Consider the following 18,909-nt stretch of genomic DNA (forward strand, 5'->3'; position numbering starts at 1 on the left):
TTTAATATCACAATTGTTTCTCTTAGGCAGCAACAATATTACAGTAAATGGAAATCAAATGGAGAATTTAACTTAAGAGACCCTAGTTACCTTGTTTCATGTTTCAGAAGAGATTGTAAAAGTAAGTTCACCCAAAATTGAATAATTGAATCATCAGTTTCATCTGAAGAAAAACAAAAGGAGATGTTAGGGACAGACAGCCTCAGTCACCATTCAATTTCACTGAATCTTGTGCATACAATGAATGTGAAAGGTGACTAAGGCTGTCATTCTGCCTAACATCTCTAATTGTTTTTCCACAAAAGAAATTCAGAAACAACATGAGGATGAGAAAATTATGACAGCTTTTTAATATTTGTGTAAACAATCCCTTTAACAACGCCATCTAGGCTCAGATTTGCCAAGATTCCAAAGTTGGCCAATCAAAAATCAGAGATTTTCTCATTACAACAAATACATCCAAGAGCAAATGATCATGGCTATACTTTACACATAATGTTATAATTCTATTTCTTAATCGACTGTGTCAATTAATTTGAGAAGAAACCAAAATGTTGTTAAGTTGATACTTAAAGGTGCAATATGTAATGATTTTTTTTTGGCCAATGTATGAACGGCTTGTAATGCAACTTAAAAAATTAGCCCTTCCCAGACTTCCTAGGTTGCCTATTAAAGCCTGTAGACTGATTTTCATGCGAAGGGAGTGGCTCGCTTTTTTTTCCAAAGGATCTGATGTTTATGTGAGCTCCAGAGAGCCTTGACTCAGTAAGACAGTAATAGCTTCTCTTCCGCTATTCAACAGCGATTTCAATTGCAACACTAGGTAACATTATCTTAGAGATGGAATCCAGCAAACGTCCCAGCACAACATCGACTCCTACACAAACTCAGAGTGAGCCAAAAAAAAGAAAAACATTTATCTACTGAATCCCATCTGGCTACGTGGGAACATGATTGTGGTCAAGCGAAAACTAGAGTGAACATCGGCAGGGCATTTGATTCTTGGAATGACCTTTGTTCGGTTTTGGGGATCAAAACCGACACTGAATTGGCATTCTTCTTATTGGACAGGAAAAGCATGTGAAATATAGTGCCATAAGAATTGATCGGTGTAATTTTAGCAAACTTGAATTTGCCTGCTAACGCTGACGAATTGCAAGCTATCTTGCTTTGTAAATTTCAAATAATTTCAACGATCTTCTCTTTATACTAAAGTCAGTTATACAGGATAAATGTAAGCAAATATGCTGGTTTCTTGATCGTAGTACAGCATATGATATACAAAACATACAATAGTGCAACATAACAGTGCAACAGTAAACTGTCTGGTTTAGTTTGGTAGCATGTAGCTGTATGTGTGTATCAATATGCTATGTTAGCTGAAAAGTAGTTTTAGTTTAGTCTCAAAGTTTGTAGTAAAACCATCATAACTGTGTTGTTTTAATTATGCTACCTCGTCTGTCAGCATGATGCCGGTGGATCACATTCAGTCTCTTTGTAAGTTACGTCATTGTTTTGGCTAATGCTCGCTCACTCGCGTCCCTCAGGAGTGTGTGCGTGAGCACGAGTAACAGGTAGCTGGCTGCAGTTCACTTAATGGCCACAGGTGTCATTAATAACAAGGGTTTCTGAATCTTACATACTGCACCTTTAAGGCAAAACTGAGAACTCTGTTAAGTCTCTTAAACTTTGAAAGAGTGATCTCTGAGCAATCAAATTGTACTCTGGGTTGAGTGTGTGTTTGAAGTTTGTTCGGAGTTAAATTCTATGGAGAGTGTGACATTAAGGATGAATTTGATATAGTGTAAGAGAAGCAGGAAAGCTTCTGGAATGAGCACACATGGATAGTCTTTCCCGACCAAACACTATCTTCTCTCTGCATGACTGATCACATTTAAACAACTGCAAACCAAAGGCTTTAAAAATACAGCCCAAAATACTCAAGCCCAAAATATAGAATTTTTCCTTTAAGTTTAAATTGCTCAAATAGTGTCTTGCTGAGTTGACTAACAAGCGTCTGTTTTAAAATTGTGGCCAAAAGAAGTATATTTATTAGAAGGTGGTGATAGAACTCCAAAGTATAACAGCTTTTAGCGAAAATATTTGGGCATGTGGTTTGTGGTAATTACACCTCTACAGTGAAATCGTGTTGAGGAGTGAAATGTGCTTTGAGATGTTCTGTACTTATGTTGGTTGTGTAGTTTCTGAGGAGGACTCACATGTGATCTCGTTGCCCCTGAGTGCGTCACTTGCTGAGCTGCGGTATAAAGCAAACACAGCGATCTCGTACTCAGTCAGAGAGTTCAAATTCTGCAGTAGGACAGAATTCTCAGTGCCACTCACCACAATCTGTATATCGAGACAGCAGCAGTTTATGATGATCAGCACAGCAGAGTAATATCAACAGTTAAATAGTAAACTGACAGAATGGCAAAGTGCATAATATTTATAGTTTAGCGCTGACTGCCACCACAAAAAAAAAAAAAAAAATAAATAAGGATATAAAAGAGGAGTATATTACAGTCATCCCAGAAAGTTTTTGGACATTCAAGCCATACTTAGAAATGTTCAGTATACCTGTTTTATGTATGATGGTAAACAATAGCATTTATTTTAAATGGAAAGATTAGCACACTTTTCAATGAAAACATTTCTCAATAAAGTTTGCTAGTTTTTTTAATTCAACCTTAGGATTACTTGTTCAGGATATTTGCTGAATTGTAGGGTTTCTCCAAAAGAGAGTGGCTAAATTTGTATTTTTGTTTACACTTAAGTTTAAGGATCAGAAATTTTACAATAATTCATAAATAATAATTACTGTACATTGTAATGACTAGTTATGGGCTTGTTTGGCATTATAAAATATTTATTAAGCCTTTATTGGCTGATTTCTTATTCTTGCTTTACAGGCCCTTTATATTTGCTTTTGTCATATTTTGTCAATTTCTTAGCTAAAAACAAAACATATCAATAGCTATTATGATGCAAAATACATCCTTTATAGGTTCTCAGTACTCGGTGTGAATGTGCAGCTTATAAGTATGAAATACATGTATAATGCATATCATATTTCAACAAAGCAGGGAAGGTAAGTGTTAGGTTTAGGGGTAGGGGATGGTGTAGGGTGTTTTTAGGATTCTTTAGGAATAAACACAATAAACGTTCTGCAGTGATTCCCCTATACTGTTTGGTAGTATTTAATTAGGGGTGCAAATAGCATCTAACACTATTTGCCTTATACTTATAAGTTGCATAGTCACATAGTGTAGTGAGAACCTATAAAGGATGTATTTTGCACCTTACTAGCTATTGGTATTTTTTTATATATATATAAAATAATATATATATATATATATATATATATATATATATATATATATATATATATATATATATATATATATATATATATATATATATATATATATATATATATATATATATATATATATATATATATACAATAAGTGAATTATTAGTAAAAAACAAATGTAAAGAGGCTACTGGGCAAGCGTAAATATAAACAATCAAAGACCTTATAATTCCAAACAAATCCATAACTAGTCCCTTACAAGTCCAATTATTAGTTATTAATTAATGCCTAATTTCTGATCCCTAAAATAAAGTTTTGCTGTATTTTAGAATTGATTACACAGACACTAAGAAACTAAGAAATGATAACAACAAATGATAATTATAACTTTGTAACAGGTAGAATTGGGTACTGTTTCCTTTTCCGTTGAACGCTCAGTCCTCGCAGATAACACGAGTTGTGCACATCGCATGTCTGCAGGCACAATAATTTATTTACATCTCTGTTGCTACTTTATTTTATTTTATCATATACAGTAACATTGTTGACAGTGGAGTGATTGATTTGATTGATTGATTGATTTAGACCAATTATTTATTTGGAGTTTGACAGTGATTCGCAAATAAAACCATGACCTGTAGAATGCCAGCCACATTGATTCTGTTTAACTGTGCTGCAACTAATTGAGCGAGCTATCCCCATTAAAAAGTGTGTTACAACTGAACATCTGGAGTATATTAGTCAATGGGAGTAGCAGGATCTCTGACAATAAGGACATCCATCTCCCTAAACACATTATTTTCTATTACCCCTCCAATCAAGACTAGTCAAACTCATGTACACTCAATGAAAGTCAAGACTCGTCCTGGAAAATACAAAAATCGTAGGTTGTTTCTCACCAAAATCAATAGTATGCCTTCAGAAGACTTGGAATTTGATGCAGGATGCAATGGACCCCATATATGAAAGTTTCGGGTCCTTTTTTAAGTTTTAAATTGAGGTAGTATCCACTGCCATTTTATTGCCAAGACGGCCCGCAATATTCATTACAAAATATCCTTCTGTGTTTGGCATAATAAAGAAAATAATACAGGTTTGAAACGACATGATGGTGGGTGAATTATTTGGCAACAAGGTGGAAGGTTTGGCTTAATGGATACACAAAGTATTGTAGCACTGCTAAATAACTGGGCACAACACATTATCTCAGCTATCTGAAGGGCTCTGACTGGTTACCTCTTCCAGCACGTCTGCTCTGGTTGTATGGTAAACCACACGATATCCTTCCACATTGCCGGGCGCGTGAGTCCAGGACACATGGAAACTGTGTGCAGTCACTTCAGAAATGACCAAGTCCCGAGGTGGGAATGCTGTCTCTTCAGGATAAGAATCTTCTGGCATGAGAAAATCATGAGGCTTCAGATCCTCCTGCCATACTACCTAGCATTACATTACATCATTTGGAAGACACTTTAAATCTAAGCAGCTAAGCAGCATCACTATGATTGTTCCTTGGGAATCAAACCCATAGCAAACAATGGCATGGCTTGTGGCATGATCTACAAGAACAGCTGTAGCTCAATTGGCACACTCAACACATTGTACATCTTAGAAAAAGGGAAGGTTTCGGAGATTAACTGATTTAATTGAAACAGCAGGTCAAAGCACTCACGTTTTATTTCTTTGTCCTGCTGATCCACTCCATCACACATAGTCCTGGTCAGACCTTCCACTATTGTGCTCATGATACTGAAGTCAGCAACATTATAAACGTGTGTCTCGTCCGGTTCAGAAGCGATGGCCTTCAACTCGTTTTCATCTGCGTTCTTTACACCTACGCACAACCACACATACACAGATCAAATAAACACATTTCTGGAACAGCTTAAATAAATAGCTAGTGTTGATAATGCATCTGTTTACATGTTTTTTAAATTCTTATCTGTGATAAATTCATACATCTTATATTACCACTGAAATGCTGTACAGCAACTTTGTGCCAGGGCTGAGGATGTATATTTAACATTGGCTGGATACTGCGTAAACTGAGAGTGAGCGAAGCACAAAGGATGGCTACTTGAAGAAGTTAATACTTTATATAAGATAGCTTTTATTTGTTATACTTTTTCTTATTACATTTATTTGTTTACTACATAATTCTCATACTGTGTCATTTTCATAGTTTTGGTGGCTTTACTATTATTCAAAGTAAAAAATGTATTTATTGGGTGGAAATTATTAGAAAATAAAGAATGAGTAAATAACATTCTTCCATCCGAGTACTTTATGGAAGAATTATTTTCTACAAAGATGCATTTGTACTCTAATACCAATGGCAAACAACTCGACTCCAGCTTCTCTCAAGATCTGAGCAGGTGGGATGACGTCATCCTGGGATTTTCCATCAGTTATCAGGATTCCAATTTTGGGGACATCCATACGAGCCCCAGACTCAGGTTTGAAGCTGTTCTCCAGGATGTAGGTGAGAGCAAGACCTAGACAGACCAAAATATTAAAAGAGTGTCCCATAAATGTGGTCAAGACAGTGTCACATTAAAAGGAATATATCGCAAAGATCAAATTTCAATGTAGGATTTGTACAGTAATTAGCATTTGACTGGTGTATTTTTATTACAGATATTCATACTTTAATTTGTACTTAATCAGATTCTTCGGGTCTATCGATAAGTGATAGCATATGGTGGGTAACAGTACCCATCCACGGCATACATAGGGTTGCCACCCGTCCTGTAAAAGACAGGACAGGCTAGTCAAATCAATACAGCCAACAACTTCAGAGAGAGTGTGCTTTACTATACAGCTCCAATAGTGGCAAATCTAGGCATACACCATTGGACATTTAAAAAGTAATAATGGTAACTTGCTTATTTAATGTATTATTTTCATTGCTCAACTTTTACATAACAGCCATTCAAAGATGAAAATACATTTATACATAGATACATTTATATACATTTACATTTATATAAATTTATACTTAGAAAATACATCAAAAAACTTTGCATAAATATAATGTCATAAATAATGATAATAAGCATTGTTTTATTGTTTTCATCATTATTATTATAATTAAAATATGCAAAATGCATGTTATGTTTTTAGTTGTTGTAGTACAATGATTATGGTAAATGGTAAATGGTCAACACTTATATAGAGCTTTTTTTTTTTTAACCTTAGAGGTTACCAAAGCGTGTTACACTGTGTCCCAATCACCCATCCACACTCACATTCACACACCAATGCGACAGAGCTGCCATGCAAGGCGCTAGCCTGCCATTGGGAGCAACTTTTACTATTATTTTTATTTATTATTGTGTCAAAAAGCAGAAATAAAAAAATATATATATTGCTTATCGGACATTTAAACAGATAAATAATCAGTATCCGTACTGGTCATAAGAATTATATTGGTCAGTGATAGAACTAATTGTCAATACTACCATAAGGCACTGTAGTGTATATCCACTTCTCTAATGGAAAAAGACAGGAAAAACAGCACATTACCTGTGAGAGTGTTGCCTCCCTTGTATGGCAGATTTTTGACAGCATCTAACACTGCATCTTTTGTGCTGAAGCCATTCAAGTGCCATTCAATCCTCGGATCTCCACTGTACTGGGCCAGACCTGAAACACAGAACATTCAGCATGCAGACATTAAGGAAGTCCATGTGCTTGACACACACAATTTGTGAAATAAAATCAATTATTTAATCTATTATGCCTCTTTTATAGGTCAGAACAGTGCTGAAATTATTACAAATGAATAAGAAAGAATTCAGGTTGCCTACCGATCCGGGTTTTGTCTATTCCCACATCAAAGGCATTGACCACGTTTTCCAGGAACATGCGAACCAGACGAAAATTGATTCTTCCAATACTCCAAGAGCCATCGACCAAGATGACAATATCAGCACTGACGTGACTTGTGCAGACAAACTGCTCCACTGGATAATTATGAGGTGTACAGTGAAAGAGAAAGAGACAGAAAGAAAGAGTGAGTGAGACCTCTCCCATACATGCATAGATCGAAATATTGCCCTTTAAGAAACAAACACAGCACTCCTCTTACAAATTACACAGCAGTCATTGAATGTAGATACAGTTTTATTGAAACACTTTGTCATTCCACAAAGTATCATCACAGGACAGGGAAGAACATGTAAGATGTATGAGCTCAGTGGTAACAATCAACAAAAACAAACTTAATTCATACAGTTTAAACAGCTATGCAGGGAGACTTGCTCTGAGGTTCACACCAAGCCAACTGATGGCATCCTAAACTCTTAACAAATCATGTGTGTTTATGTGAGTGTGACAGTAACTCCTGGCAGTGTTAAGTACCACTATGCAACCCACACACACACATAGTGGGAGTAAAGTGATGAAGTGTCAGGACAGGCAGTAAATCTGAAGAGTGCAGTACCACAGAGCTAAGCACTGCATCACAGGAGTCTGTTTTGTTCCTCTCTCAATATTTATTTCCCAGCAAAACTGGCAGTCATGCCACAATAGCACATCTTTATTCCCAGTGTTCTCCATAAGAGCATTAGTGTTCAGAGATTTGGCAGTATATACAGAGGGTTTAAATACATAGACATGAATGCAAACAGATCCACTGATGGCAGCATCTTTCCAGCTAAAAGAGCAGCATGAGTGTCTGAAATGGTTTTTGCTGGTTTGAAGGTCCTACAGGTGGACCAGCATGGTCATGTTGTTCACCAACCAGTGTGACCAGCAGGGTGTGTCTGACTTGCTGGTTAAACCTTCGGTTTTGAATTTTTTTTTTAACAACCAGTCTATTTGGGTAAAAAATACATAGAATGCAGTAGATACAGCATCAGTATACTGTATATTCCTTTTGATGATAAACTTTAACATTGACATAGGCTTGTTTTCACACTGAACAAAAGCTTTTATAGTGGCATTTGATCTGGAATATGTCACCTACAGTATGTCCATGGTGGTACTATTCTGTTACAGTAGGTATTGAGTAAACCCATCATTTTGAGTGAAAAAAGCTGATAATTAGAATATATACACATACAGAATCATGGATTATCTTCTAAAAGACGTTTATTCCAGAACATAAATGTATGCCTGGCAGACGAACAATGGACAAACAAATTCAATAGACTTTGTTACGGCCCAGGTGATTAATGATACATTTTGTTCACCTTATTTCACTCTACATGGTGGAGTCACACAGCAGCTGTAACAAGTCACCTGAAATGAGAGCTGGCTCGAGAGGGCTTATATAAAGGCCCTTCTCCCCAGAGTTTTTTGCCTCTCTTCACCAGCACCTCCTGGATCTGCTTTTAGTGTTCTTGCTGAATTTACTATGTTATTTGTTTTTGTATAACTAATAAACCTTTATATTTTATGTTAAATTGTATCCATGAGTGGCCTCCCCTTCATGTTCCCCCCTCTTCCCTTTCTCCTCTGTTTTGCCCTGTTCTCCTTCCAGGCACGCTAGGTGGATCAGAGACCAATGTGACCGTTGATGCTCCCTCCCTAGGAAGGGGGTGGGGGGGGGGGGGAGGGGGTGAGAAGGTCACAGGTTTTTTTTTTACTTATACGTTGAGTAATTAATATGGAGAATCCAAAGGCAACTTGACCATATACAAAATATTCAATGTAAATTTAAAAGAGAGGGATTTACAATTTTAACAAACAGATAACAAAAAAGAAAAACATATCTTGGTAGTCAAATTTATTGGCCATGTCTGTTGAATCAGTTTAGTTCCTTTGCCCACAAGAAAACAAATCGGCTCCATCTTCTCAGGCAAAACACTCAATAAAACCCCATCCAATAGCAGCAAGTTTGGTTAAATTATCTCCTGTGCTTCATAATTCCTCTCTATCTATTTATGTCAGCAAACAGCGGTGTAGTTCGATCCACGTAATATCAAAAGGAGTGGCTTGTCAAGATGCCGGTACGTTCTGCTTTTATCAGTGAGCCACTGAGTGCCTCTATGTCAGTAATCAGTGTGAGCTCCTCTATCAGAGAGCATGAGGCTGATTGTATCCTGAGATCCAGAGGTGAGGATACATCAGACGTATCAGTGATCTAGCAACTTTGATTCATTAATCCCTACGAGCCCACTGGACTTATCTTCTAAGCAACAGACTTGACATTGCTGCCTTGAAAAACCTAGAAAGGTCATGCAATCGCAATATCATCCCATATAGATGCTTCCTGCAATGCAGCTGCTGTGGATTGAGCATGAGATTTTGTCTGGACATCCTCGAGGAGTTCAATCATACATATGCTGGAGGAAGAGGAGAAAAGAAAAGCAAATGAGATTAGTACAACACAGACAATGCAATCAACACTTCTGTGTCCCATATGATTGCAAAATCAAAGGAGCAACGTTATAATAAATTCACTATTCTGCAAATATATTCAGAGACTCATTTATTATGCCTTTTCTGACTCTAATGCCATCACTTGCATGTGTCCCAGTGTTATTACTGTAAACGAAAACTAAAATGAAAACAAAATGGAAAAGATTTCCTTGAACTGAAGCAAAAATAAAAACGAATTTAATCGGAAATACTGAAACTAAACTATAACACATTTTACATTCCAAACTGGACTCCAAAATGAACTTTTTCCAAAAATGTATTTTAGTTTCAGACACACTGTTTATTATAACATTTGAAAACATAAACTTACCTTCATTAAGAATGAAATGCCACTTGATAGTGATAACAAGATGGCCCTAAGGAATTTTATTTTATGCTGCTGAACATATTTGAATATCAATTAATTTGTTAACTTTGGCATCCCTACAGTACTAAAAATAAAATCTGAATATACAGTACTAAAACAGCAAAAACTAAAAAAGCTAAAAGCACTGAATTTTTAAAAAAAAACTAAATCAGAGAGTGAAAACTAATGAAAAACATAACAATTGAATAATAAACAAGAAAAAAAACTAAATAAAATCTCACACACTATGACATAATCACAAAGGGTGAGACTGGGCAGGCAGGAGCCATCATGATTACTGTTCACATTAAATGCATGTTAAGATAAACTAATGGATGGACACATTTCCTGTTCGCTGTCAGAACCCTCATGTCACAGATTTGTCTGTTATCTTCAGTCTCTTGCCACTGAGCTTTTTAGACTACTAATGTGAGGGAAGGAGAATTCTTGCTTTTTGTTTGAGGCCTTGAATAATGAGAGCTTTTAGTGTGCATGTCTTTTATATAGAATATAGATATATAGGTATATATATATATATATATATATATATATATATATATATATATATATATATAGGAGTATATGAATTATTTAATAAACACTGAGCTCCTCTAAACAGCATAAAAAATACTGTACATTTTACTTTAGACGTTCTAATTAAAACCACAAAGAATTGTGTGTAGCCTTTACTTGAATATATGGTCTGTTAAATTTACTAGAAATTCCTGCATGCAATTTGTTTTCTAGGTTCTCTTACGGGAGGTTCTCTCGTATTGCGTAAGCTAGCTTACGCTACGGGAAAGATTCATCTTTTCTGAGATATTGAAGCCAAAAAATTATCCTTAATTTTTGAATCCATTGTCAACGCAGTGCGGCAGCTGCAGACCTTGAGCGAGCTAGCTAGCGAGCTCATAGGTTGCTCTGCGGCAACTGCTGCAGCCTATAGACGAGCTTGGGCGAACTCGCATCCAATGAGAGGCGTCCGCGCGCTCACTGCATCAAAGCCCGCCAAAATGGGCGTGACTAGAGTGCATATAAGCGTAGTTCAGTAGGCTGGAACCCTGATTTTCATCTCTTCAGCGAAGCTCTCCGCATCGCTGACCTGGAAGCCGCGTCGCCGTTTGAGGGGCATCTAGCAAGCGTGGACAGCGCTAGAAGAAGCCGGCCGTCTCAGCCACCTTCAGCCATCCTGCGAAGCTACGCCATCCGACGACGTATCCTTTTATTCAGCAAGCTAGTTCTCACGAACTATTCACAAAAGAGTACGAGCGTCTTTTCAAGATGCCTCGCTCCACTTGCGCCTCATGTCGCGCCCTTCTCAGCACAGGAGACCGCCACATCATCTGCGCTCTCTGCCTGGGACTGGGGCACGCAGAGCTCGCCCTCACTGAGGGCGGATGCGATTTCTGCGAGGAGCTACCGATGTCGACCCTGCGGGCTCGACTCGAAGCGATCAAAGCAGAAACCGCCGCGCCGCCTTACCCTCAGCCAGCGCAGGAAGAAGCGCCGCTCACAAAGGCTGCTGGAAACTGTGGTTGAAGCGACTGCCTCGCCGGAGCCTCTCCCTCGAGCATCGCTTTCACCCTCCCCGCCCCGGGGCCGCGCAGTTGCCGCCCGAGCGGCCGCACTGCTGCCATCTCGGATGACGGCGGAGGATAAGGGCCGCTGTTCCATCATGGCTTCGGACAGCGAGGAGTGGACAGGCTCCCAAGCCTCCTCCTCAGCCCAGGAATCCAGCAGGACCCGCGCCGGAGTCGAAGGGGAGTTAACACGCCTCCTCACACAGGCCGTCGACCGCCTCGGGCTCGAGTGGTCACCACCCCTGAGCAGGCACCCAACAGACTCGGCGGCTGCTTTCTTCAAAGCCATCGCCGCTCTACACCCGCGGCCGGGCAGCTCCCTTCCTGCCGGAATTACATACGGAGCTTGCAAAGTCGTGGAGCGCTCCTTTTTCAGCCAGGACCCGTTCACACGTCTCCACCTCTCTGCGTCGGTGGACGGCGCCACTGAGAGAGGCTACTCCTCCATCCCCGGTCGAGGACTTCGGTAGCAGCACACCTTTGTCCGCCCTCCGCGAGATGGCGTTCCAAGCCTGTGCTCCGTCTAAGGCCTGCAGAGCGACTTCCGCCTATGTTGGCGCGCCTATTCCGCCGCCCGGCCAAGCCGCATCTGCTCTGCACTCAATGGCCGTTTTACAGATCCTACAAGCAGACCTTCTTCGGAGTGGGATGAGAAAGGCAGGCACCCAGAGGCTGTTACTGATCTACGGCGCGACAGACCTCGCCCTTCGCGCTACCAAAGCTGCAGCCCAAGCTCTATGGAAGTGCATGGCCTCGCTGACTGTGACCGAGAGACACTTATGGCTAACACTAGCTGACATGGGAGAAGCAGAGCGCTCCACGTTCCTCAACGCACTGCTCTCTCCAACCGGTCTCTTCGGCTCCGCGGTGAGTGGCATTGTTGACCGCTTCTCAGAAGTCCAGAAAGCCACCCAAGCCATGAACCTCTTCCTGCCGCGTCGCACTAGCTCCTCTGCAGGCCGCTCATGTGATCAGCCTCCTGCACGAGCCTCTTCACAGTGCCCAGTTCAACAATCTCAGACTTCTCAGCGTCGACAGGGCGGCCGCCCTCGATCAGCGCTCAGACAGCCGCCGCAGACCGCCGCCCCAGCGGGCCTCGATCTAAGGTAGCGCTGAAACCCGAGCAGCCGAAGTCTTCCTAACTGTGTTGAACAAGCGGCGGCTCAGTTCGCGCGGCCGGACCACTGTCAAAGCTTTACCCCCTGTCAGTCCCCTTCTCTCAGGCTACTACAGTGGTGAATTTAGCAGCCAACAAGCCGGTGACACTGCCCGCTTGCCTGCACTCAAGCGCCGTTTTCACGGCGACCCAAATAAATCTTGTAAAGAGCAAACATGTCTTATGTGTAGAAAAAGTGCCCACAACCCAGTGTTCAGCCCCTACACACAAGCATAACACATCCCGTGCCCCTATCAGAGCACGCTCTCATAAAGCGATTCTGAACCGCTCGAGCGTCAGAGTCAATGAAAGCCCACAAATGCGTCTTGTGCGCCCATTCTCTGCCGGCTCTGTCACCACGACCAGCCCTATGTGTAGAAAATGTGCCCACAATCCAGTGTTCACTCTGCACACAAGCACTGCATGTCTCGTGTCCCCACCAGAGCACGCTCACATAAAGCGATTACTGAACCGCTCGGCGCTAGAGTCAATAAATGCGCCCACAAATGCGTCGTGGCGCCCATTCTCTGCCGGCTCTGTTACACGGCCAGTAACCATTCCTCTGTGTGTAAGTCCGTGCCCATGACTATGCTTACGCATCACGTAACAGATGTGACTCTTTCCCCATTCATTCCAATCGGAAGTCACTCACAAAACAGCCTGTTCATGCTGTCTGCGAGCAATCATGCATGAACACACTAAACGCGCTCACACATTTTGTTCAGCTCTGTGTGCGGCAATCAGAGCGAATTGGCCATTCACCCTCTAGCGTTACGCTTCAAAGCGTGGGAAGCTATTCCAGGGATATCCAAGTGGGTGTTAAGCACAATACAACAGGGCTATTTGCTACAGTTCGATCACCGCCCCCTCAGCTTCAGAGCTGGCTCGAAACCACTGTGAACACGGAAGCAGCGTGCATGCTTCGTTCAGAAATAGCAAGCCTTCTGTGCAAAAGGGCCATAGAAAAGTGCCACCCTCTCTGAGCGAGTCGGGGCTTTACAGCCGTTATTTTCTTGTTCCCAAGAAAGACGGCGGCCTCAGACCCATATTAAATCTCAGGGTTTTGAACAAGGTGCTTGCAAAAGACCGTTCAAAATGCTTACAATCAGGAAACTCCTCGCGCATGTGCGCCAGGGGACTGGTTTATTTCTCTCCATCTGAAAGATGCATACTTTCAGATTCAGATAAATCCCGTCACAGGCCATTCTTGAGATTCAGCCTGGCGGCCAGGTTTATCAATACACCGTCCTTCCGTTCGGCCTGTCCTTAGCACCCCGTACTTTCACGAAGTGCATGGATGCGGCGCTCGCACCCTTGCGGAGGTTTGCGAATTCTGAACTATTTGGACGACTGGCTGATTATGGCTCAGTCACATATGGAGCTTCTGTCTCACAGAGCAGTTCTCCTCAGCCATCTGAACAGTTTGGGTCTTGCAGTCAATTGGACCAAGAGCTTACTACAGCCCAGTCAGACCATTTCCTTCCTGGGAATAGAACTAGACTCCGTGGCAATGACGGCTCGCTTATCTACACAGCGCCGCGCCGTGTTCAGCGACTAGCGCATCTTTTCAGATGAACAGCCTCACGCCTCTGAAGAAATTCCAGAGAGTGCTAGGTTACATGGCCTCAGCCGCAGCAGTACTTCAGCTGGGTTTACTGCACATCGCCCGCTTCAGCATTGGCTAAACACCGGCGCTCGCCGGGCTTGGGCCACAGGCCGCCAGCCCATCAAGGTGACTCAGACCTGCATATCAGCTCTGCAGCCCTGGACAGTGGCCGAATGGTATCAGCGGGGAGTGACAATGGGAGCTGTATCTCGCCGAAAAGTCATCTCGACAGGCAGCGTCCAACACGGGTATCTCGCCGAAAAGAGAACTCTCACTGCCCAATATTTTTCTCAGGCGAGGGCAGCTGGCCCAGGACTGGCCCAGGCGCCCGCTTACGCCTTCCCTCCGTCTCGCTATTGCCACAGGTAATGCAGAGGATCAGGAAGCAGCGTCACTCGGTGCTCCTCATAGCCCAGCGTTGGGAGAATCAGACATGGTTCCGGAGCTTACGCAGCTGTCACTGACAGCGCCGTGGCCCATCCAGTGAGCAGATCTCCTCTCTCAAGCTCGCGGCACAATCTGGCATCCCCACCCAGAGCTGAGGCTGCATGCGTGGGTGATCAGCGACTACCAGTCGCTCTGCCAGAAGGAGTAATAAACACCATCATACACGCTAGAGCCCCTTCCACGAGAAGACTCTATGCGTCAAAATGGTCTGTGTTCTCAAAATGGTGCACCGACAGAGACCTGGACCCGCGGACATGTGGGGTGTGCGTAAGCTGCTCGTATTTCTACAAGAGCTGCTGGATAAGGGCAGATCCCCATCCACGCTCAAAGTGTATGTGGCGGCCGTTGCGGCGTTAGCTGAACCCTGCACGGCCAGTCATGGGGTAAAAGCGAGCTGGTCATCCGGCTTCCTCAGGGGAGCTAGAAGGATGAACCCCGCGCCCCCATCGGTTCCTATCTGGGATCTTTCTATAGTTCTCGAAACTATGAAAGCCCCCTTTCGAACCACTTCAATCCGTGGATTTGAAATACCTTTCACTCAAAACCGTTTTTCTGACTGCCCTGTCATCAGTCAAGCGTGTGGGAGACCTTCACGCGCTGTCTGTCAGCTGCGTGTCTTGAGTTTGGACCAAGTGACTCCAAGGTCATTTTAAAGCCTAGACACGGCTATGTTCCCAAGGTGATCGGTACTCCTTTCAGAGCACAGGTCATTTCCCTATCGGCGCTGCCAGCACCGGATAGCGAGCGGCGCCAATCTCCTTTGCCCGGTCAGAGCACTGAGATTGTATACTGCGCGCTCCGCTGCTTTCAGGCGCTCTGAGCAGCTTTTCGTTTCAGTTGGGGCGCGCAAAGGTCTCGCCGCCTCGAAACAGACACTATCTAGATGGATAGTGGGCGCTATTGCTGCTGCATACGGCGTCAAAAGACCTGCCATGCCCGTTGGGCATTAGGGCTCACTCCACTAGAGGCATGGCATCCTCGTGGGCATGGTCCAGCGGAATTTCCATTCACGACATATGTGTGGCAGCGGGATGGACTTCCCCCTCCACCTTTGTCAGATTTTACAATATGGAAGTGCCCGCTCTGCAGGCAAAACTACTAGCGGTTTAATACGCTACAGCTCCCCTGGTGAGCTGCACTGATGGGACACATTCCACACAGACCGGCACCGCCGCTCTGTCGTTCCCGTCCTACTATGTGCTTATGTATTACACAATCAATGACCCGCATTCTTGCCGGCCAAATATTATTTCCCCACTCATAAGGGCTCCCCGGGTCCCCCTTAATTCCCTGGGGCTCATACAGTGGATGCTTGGCGCGCGCGGCGTTGACAATGGGTTCCCGTAGCGTAAGCTAGCTTACGCAATCGAGAGAACCTCTCAGTAAGAGAACGTATCGGTTACCTAACGTAACCTCGGTTCTCTCTAGATGAGGGAACGAGTATTAGCGTAGCGACTTTACGCTTCAGTCAATGAAAACCAGGGTTCCAGCCTACGAACTACGCTTATATGCACTCTAGTCACGCCCATTTTGGCGGGCTTTGATGCAGTGAGCGCGTGGACGCTCTCTCATTGGATGCGAGTTCGCCCAAGCTCGTCTATAGGCTGCAGCAGTTGCCGCAGAGCAACCTATGAGCTCGCTAGCTAGCTCGCTCAAGGTCTGCAGCTGCCGCACTGTGTTGACAATGGATACAAAAATTAAGGATAATTTTTTGGCTTCAATATCTCAGAAAAGATGAATCTTTCCCGTAGCGTAAGCTAGCTTACGCAATACTCGTTCCCTCATCTAGAGAGAACCGAGGTTACGTTAGGTAACCGATACGTTTTTTTTTGTTAACCCCACTCCAAAAACATTTTCAGTGTATGAAACAACATCTTATTTTTCTTAACTTGACAAAAGTTAAGTTATCATCATAAGCAGGTACAGAAAGTTCAATCTATTGTAAATCCAAACTGAAGAAGGGGAGAGCGAAGGCTTTTTTACTGCTACTTTAACTACTGCCTGCAATTTATTTTTGTTGGTATAAGACCCACAGTATATTATACATCTACTTCTATTCCAATGCTTTCCATGCTTATATTTTGCAATTTTCTAATATTAAGACGCTTTTCTATTTATTATTTTATTACAAACTATTATCGGCATTAAAATGAAATGTTTAAAACAATAACATTTCTTAAATTCTTAGTATTTGACCCACTTGACAACCAAAGTAACATTAACACATTGTACATTAAATAAGAGCAATATCAAAGCATAACATAATTTCTGTAATACTTGTATGATAATAATTATAGTGAATGATTTTCAACTTTATACTAATTCTTGAAGTTGTACAATATGTTTTTGTTTAAAGTAAAATGTCTAGGTTACGTATGTAACTGTTACGAATGCGGACGGAGGCAGACAAAGGTTGAGGATCCAAATGCGAGTTTATTGAACAAAAACAACCACGATGGGGAAAAATGAAAGCAAAACACAAAAACGCTGGAACACTGGAACTAGGAACACGGGCATGGAAGCGAACATCAACAACATTCAACAAACGACAAGGTAATGGAGGAACGGGCAGGGTTATATACACACAAAGCAGGATGATTACAAACAAGACACAGGTGAGAACAATGACAGTGAACACGAACGCTAACAAGGAGACTATGGAGTTAAATAATGGACAAAAGTGAAAACTAAGGTGCAAGGTGAAACACGACAGGGTAATACATGACATAGCCCCCCCTCAAAGGATCGGATCCCAGACGATCCTAAAAACAAACATACAAAAAAAAAACAGAATCGTCCAAGGAATGAGGGGGGACTGGCAGACGGAGAGCACAAGGGGACACCAGACAATCCAGGGGGGGACAAGTGGCAGATAGGTAGACCAAGGGGGGCACAGAGGGCAGACAGGCAGTCCAAGGGGGCACAAGGGGCAGACAGACAGTCCAAGGGGGCACAGAGGGCAGGCGAGCAGCCCACGGGGGCACAAGGGGCAGACAGACAGTCCAAGGGGAGCACAAGACGGGGACTGGGTCAGGTGGCCTGGGAGCTGGCCACAGGGCAAGGACAGTTCTGGGGGACCGGGGAGGAGTTGCCATAGGAGGCTCTAGAGGCGGAGCCGATGGAGGTGGCGCAATAGGAGGCTCTAGAGGCGGAGACCTGGAAGGCTCTGGAGGCGGAGCCGATGGAGGTGGCACCGTAGGAGGCTCTAGAGGCGGAGCCGATGGAGGTGGCGCCATAGGAGGCTCTAGAGGCGGAGACCTGGAAGGCTCTGGAGGCAGAGCCGATGGAGGTGGCACCGTAGAAGGCTCTAGAGGCGGAGACCTGGAAGGCTCTGGAGGCGGAGCCGATGGAGGTGGCACCGTCGGAGGTTCTAGAGGCTCAGGGTGCTCGAAAGGCTGAGGCCTGGAAGGCTCTTGAGGCGGAGCTCTGGAAAGCTCGGGAGGCGGAGCTCTGGAAAGCTCGGAGGGCGGAGCTCTGGAAAGCTCGGGAAGGTCAGAAGGCTGAGCTCTGGAAAGCTCGGGAGGCGGAGCTCTGGGAGGCTCGGGAGGCAGAGCTCTGGAAAGCTCGGAGGGCGGAGCTCTTGAAAGCTCGGGAAGCTCAGAAGGCTGAGCTCTGGGAAGCTCGGGAGGCGGAGCTCTGGGAGGCTCGGGAGGCAGAGCCCTGGGAGGCTCGGGAGGCGGAGCCCTGGGAGGCTCGAGAGACTTGAGAGGCGGAGCTCTGGGAAGCTCAGGAGGCGGAGCTCTGGGACGCTCGGGAGGCGGAGCTCTTGGAAGCTCGGGAGGCGGAGCTCTGGGAAGCTTGGGAGGCGTTGGCTCTTGGATGGTCATGGCTGCTGGCGCTGGCTCAGGGACGGTCGAGGCTACAGGCGTAGGTTCACTGCTGTCGGAGGCTACAGGCATAGGTTCACTGCTGTCGGAGGCTACAGGCGCGGGCTCACTGACATCGGAGGCTACAGGCGCTGGCTCACTGACATCGGAGGCTACAGGCGCTGGCTCACTGACATCGGAGGCTACAGTCGCTGGCTCATTGACATCGGAGGCTACAGGCGCTGGCTCACTGACATCGGAGGCTACA

The 18,909-nt window shown here is 43.7% G+C and overlaps 1 protein-coding gene across 4 annotated transcripts in view; it reads right to left on the reverse strand.

Annotated features, from left to right (window-relative positions):
• The window catches only part of LOC127658463 (collagen alpha-1(XIV) chain-like), a 176,011-nt gene that overhangs the window by 118,340 nt on the left and 38,762 nt on the right, over positions 1-18,909 (reverse strand). For all 4 annotated transcript variants that reach the window (XM_052147787.1, XM_052147788.1, XM_052147785.1 and 1 more), the window contains 6 exons: positions 7,123-7,278; positions 6,839-6,958; positions 5,644-5,808; positions 4,986-5,147; positions 4,550-4,707; positions 2,220-2,349 (listed from right to left, as the gene is read on the reverse strand). In XM_052147787.1, the coding sequence (XP_052003747.1) occupies positions 2,220-2,349; positions 4,550-4,707; positions 4,986-5,147; positions 5,644-5,808; positions 6,839-6,958; positions 7,123-7,278 (891 nt within the window). The remainder of the gene's footprint in view (positions 1-2,219; positions 2,350-4,549; positions 4,708-4,985; positions 5,148-5,643; positions 5,809-6,838; positions 6,959-7,122; positions 7,279-18,909) is intronic.

Source organism: Xyrauchen texanus, chromosome 17 (assembly GCF_025860055.1).
Source record: "Xyrauchen texanus isolate HMW12.3.18 chromosome 17, RBS_HiC_50CHRs, whole genome shotgun sequence".
NCBI classification, from domain to species: domain Eukaryota; kingdom Metazoa; phylum Chordata; class Actinopteri; order Cypriniformes; family Catostomidae; genus Xyrauchen; species Xyrauchen texanus.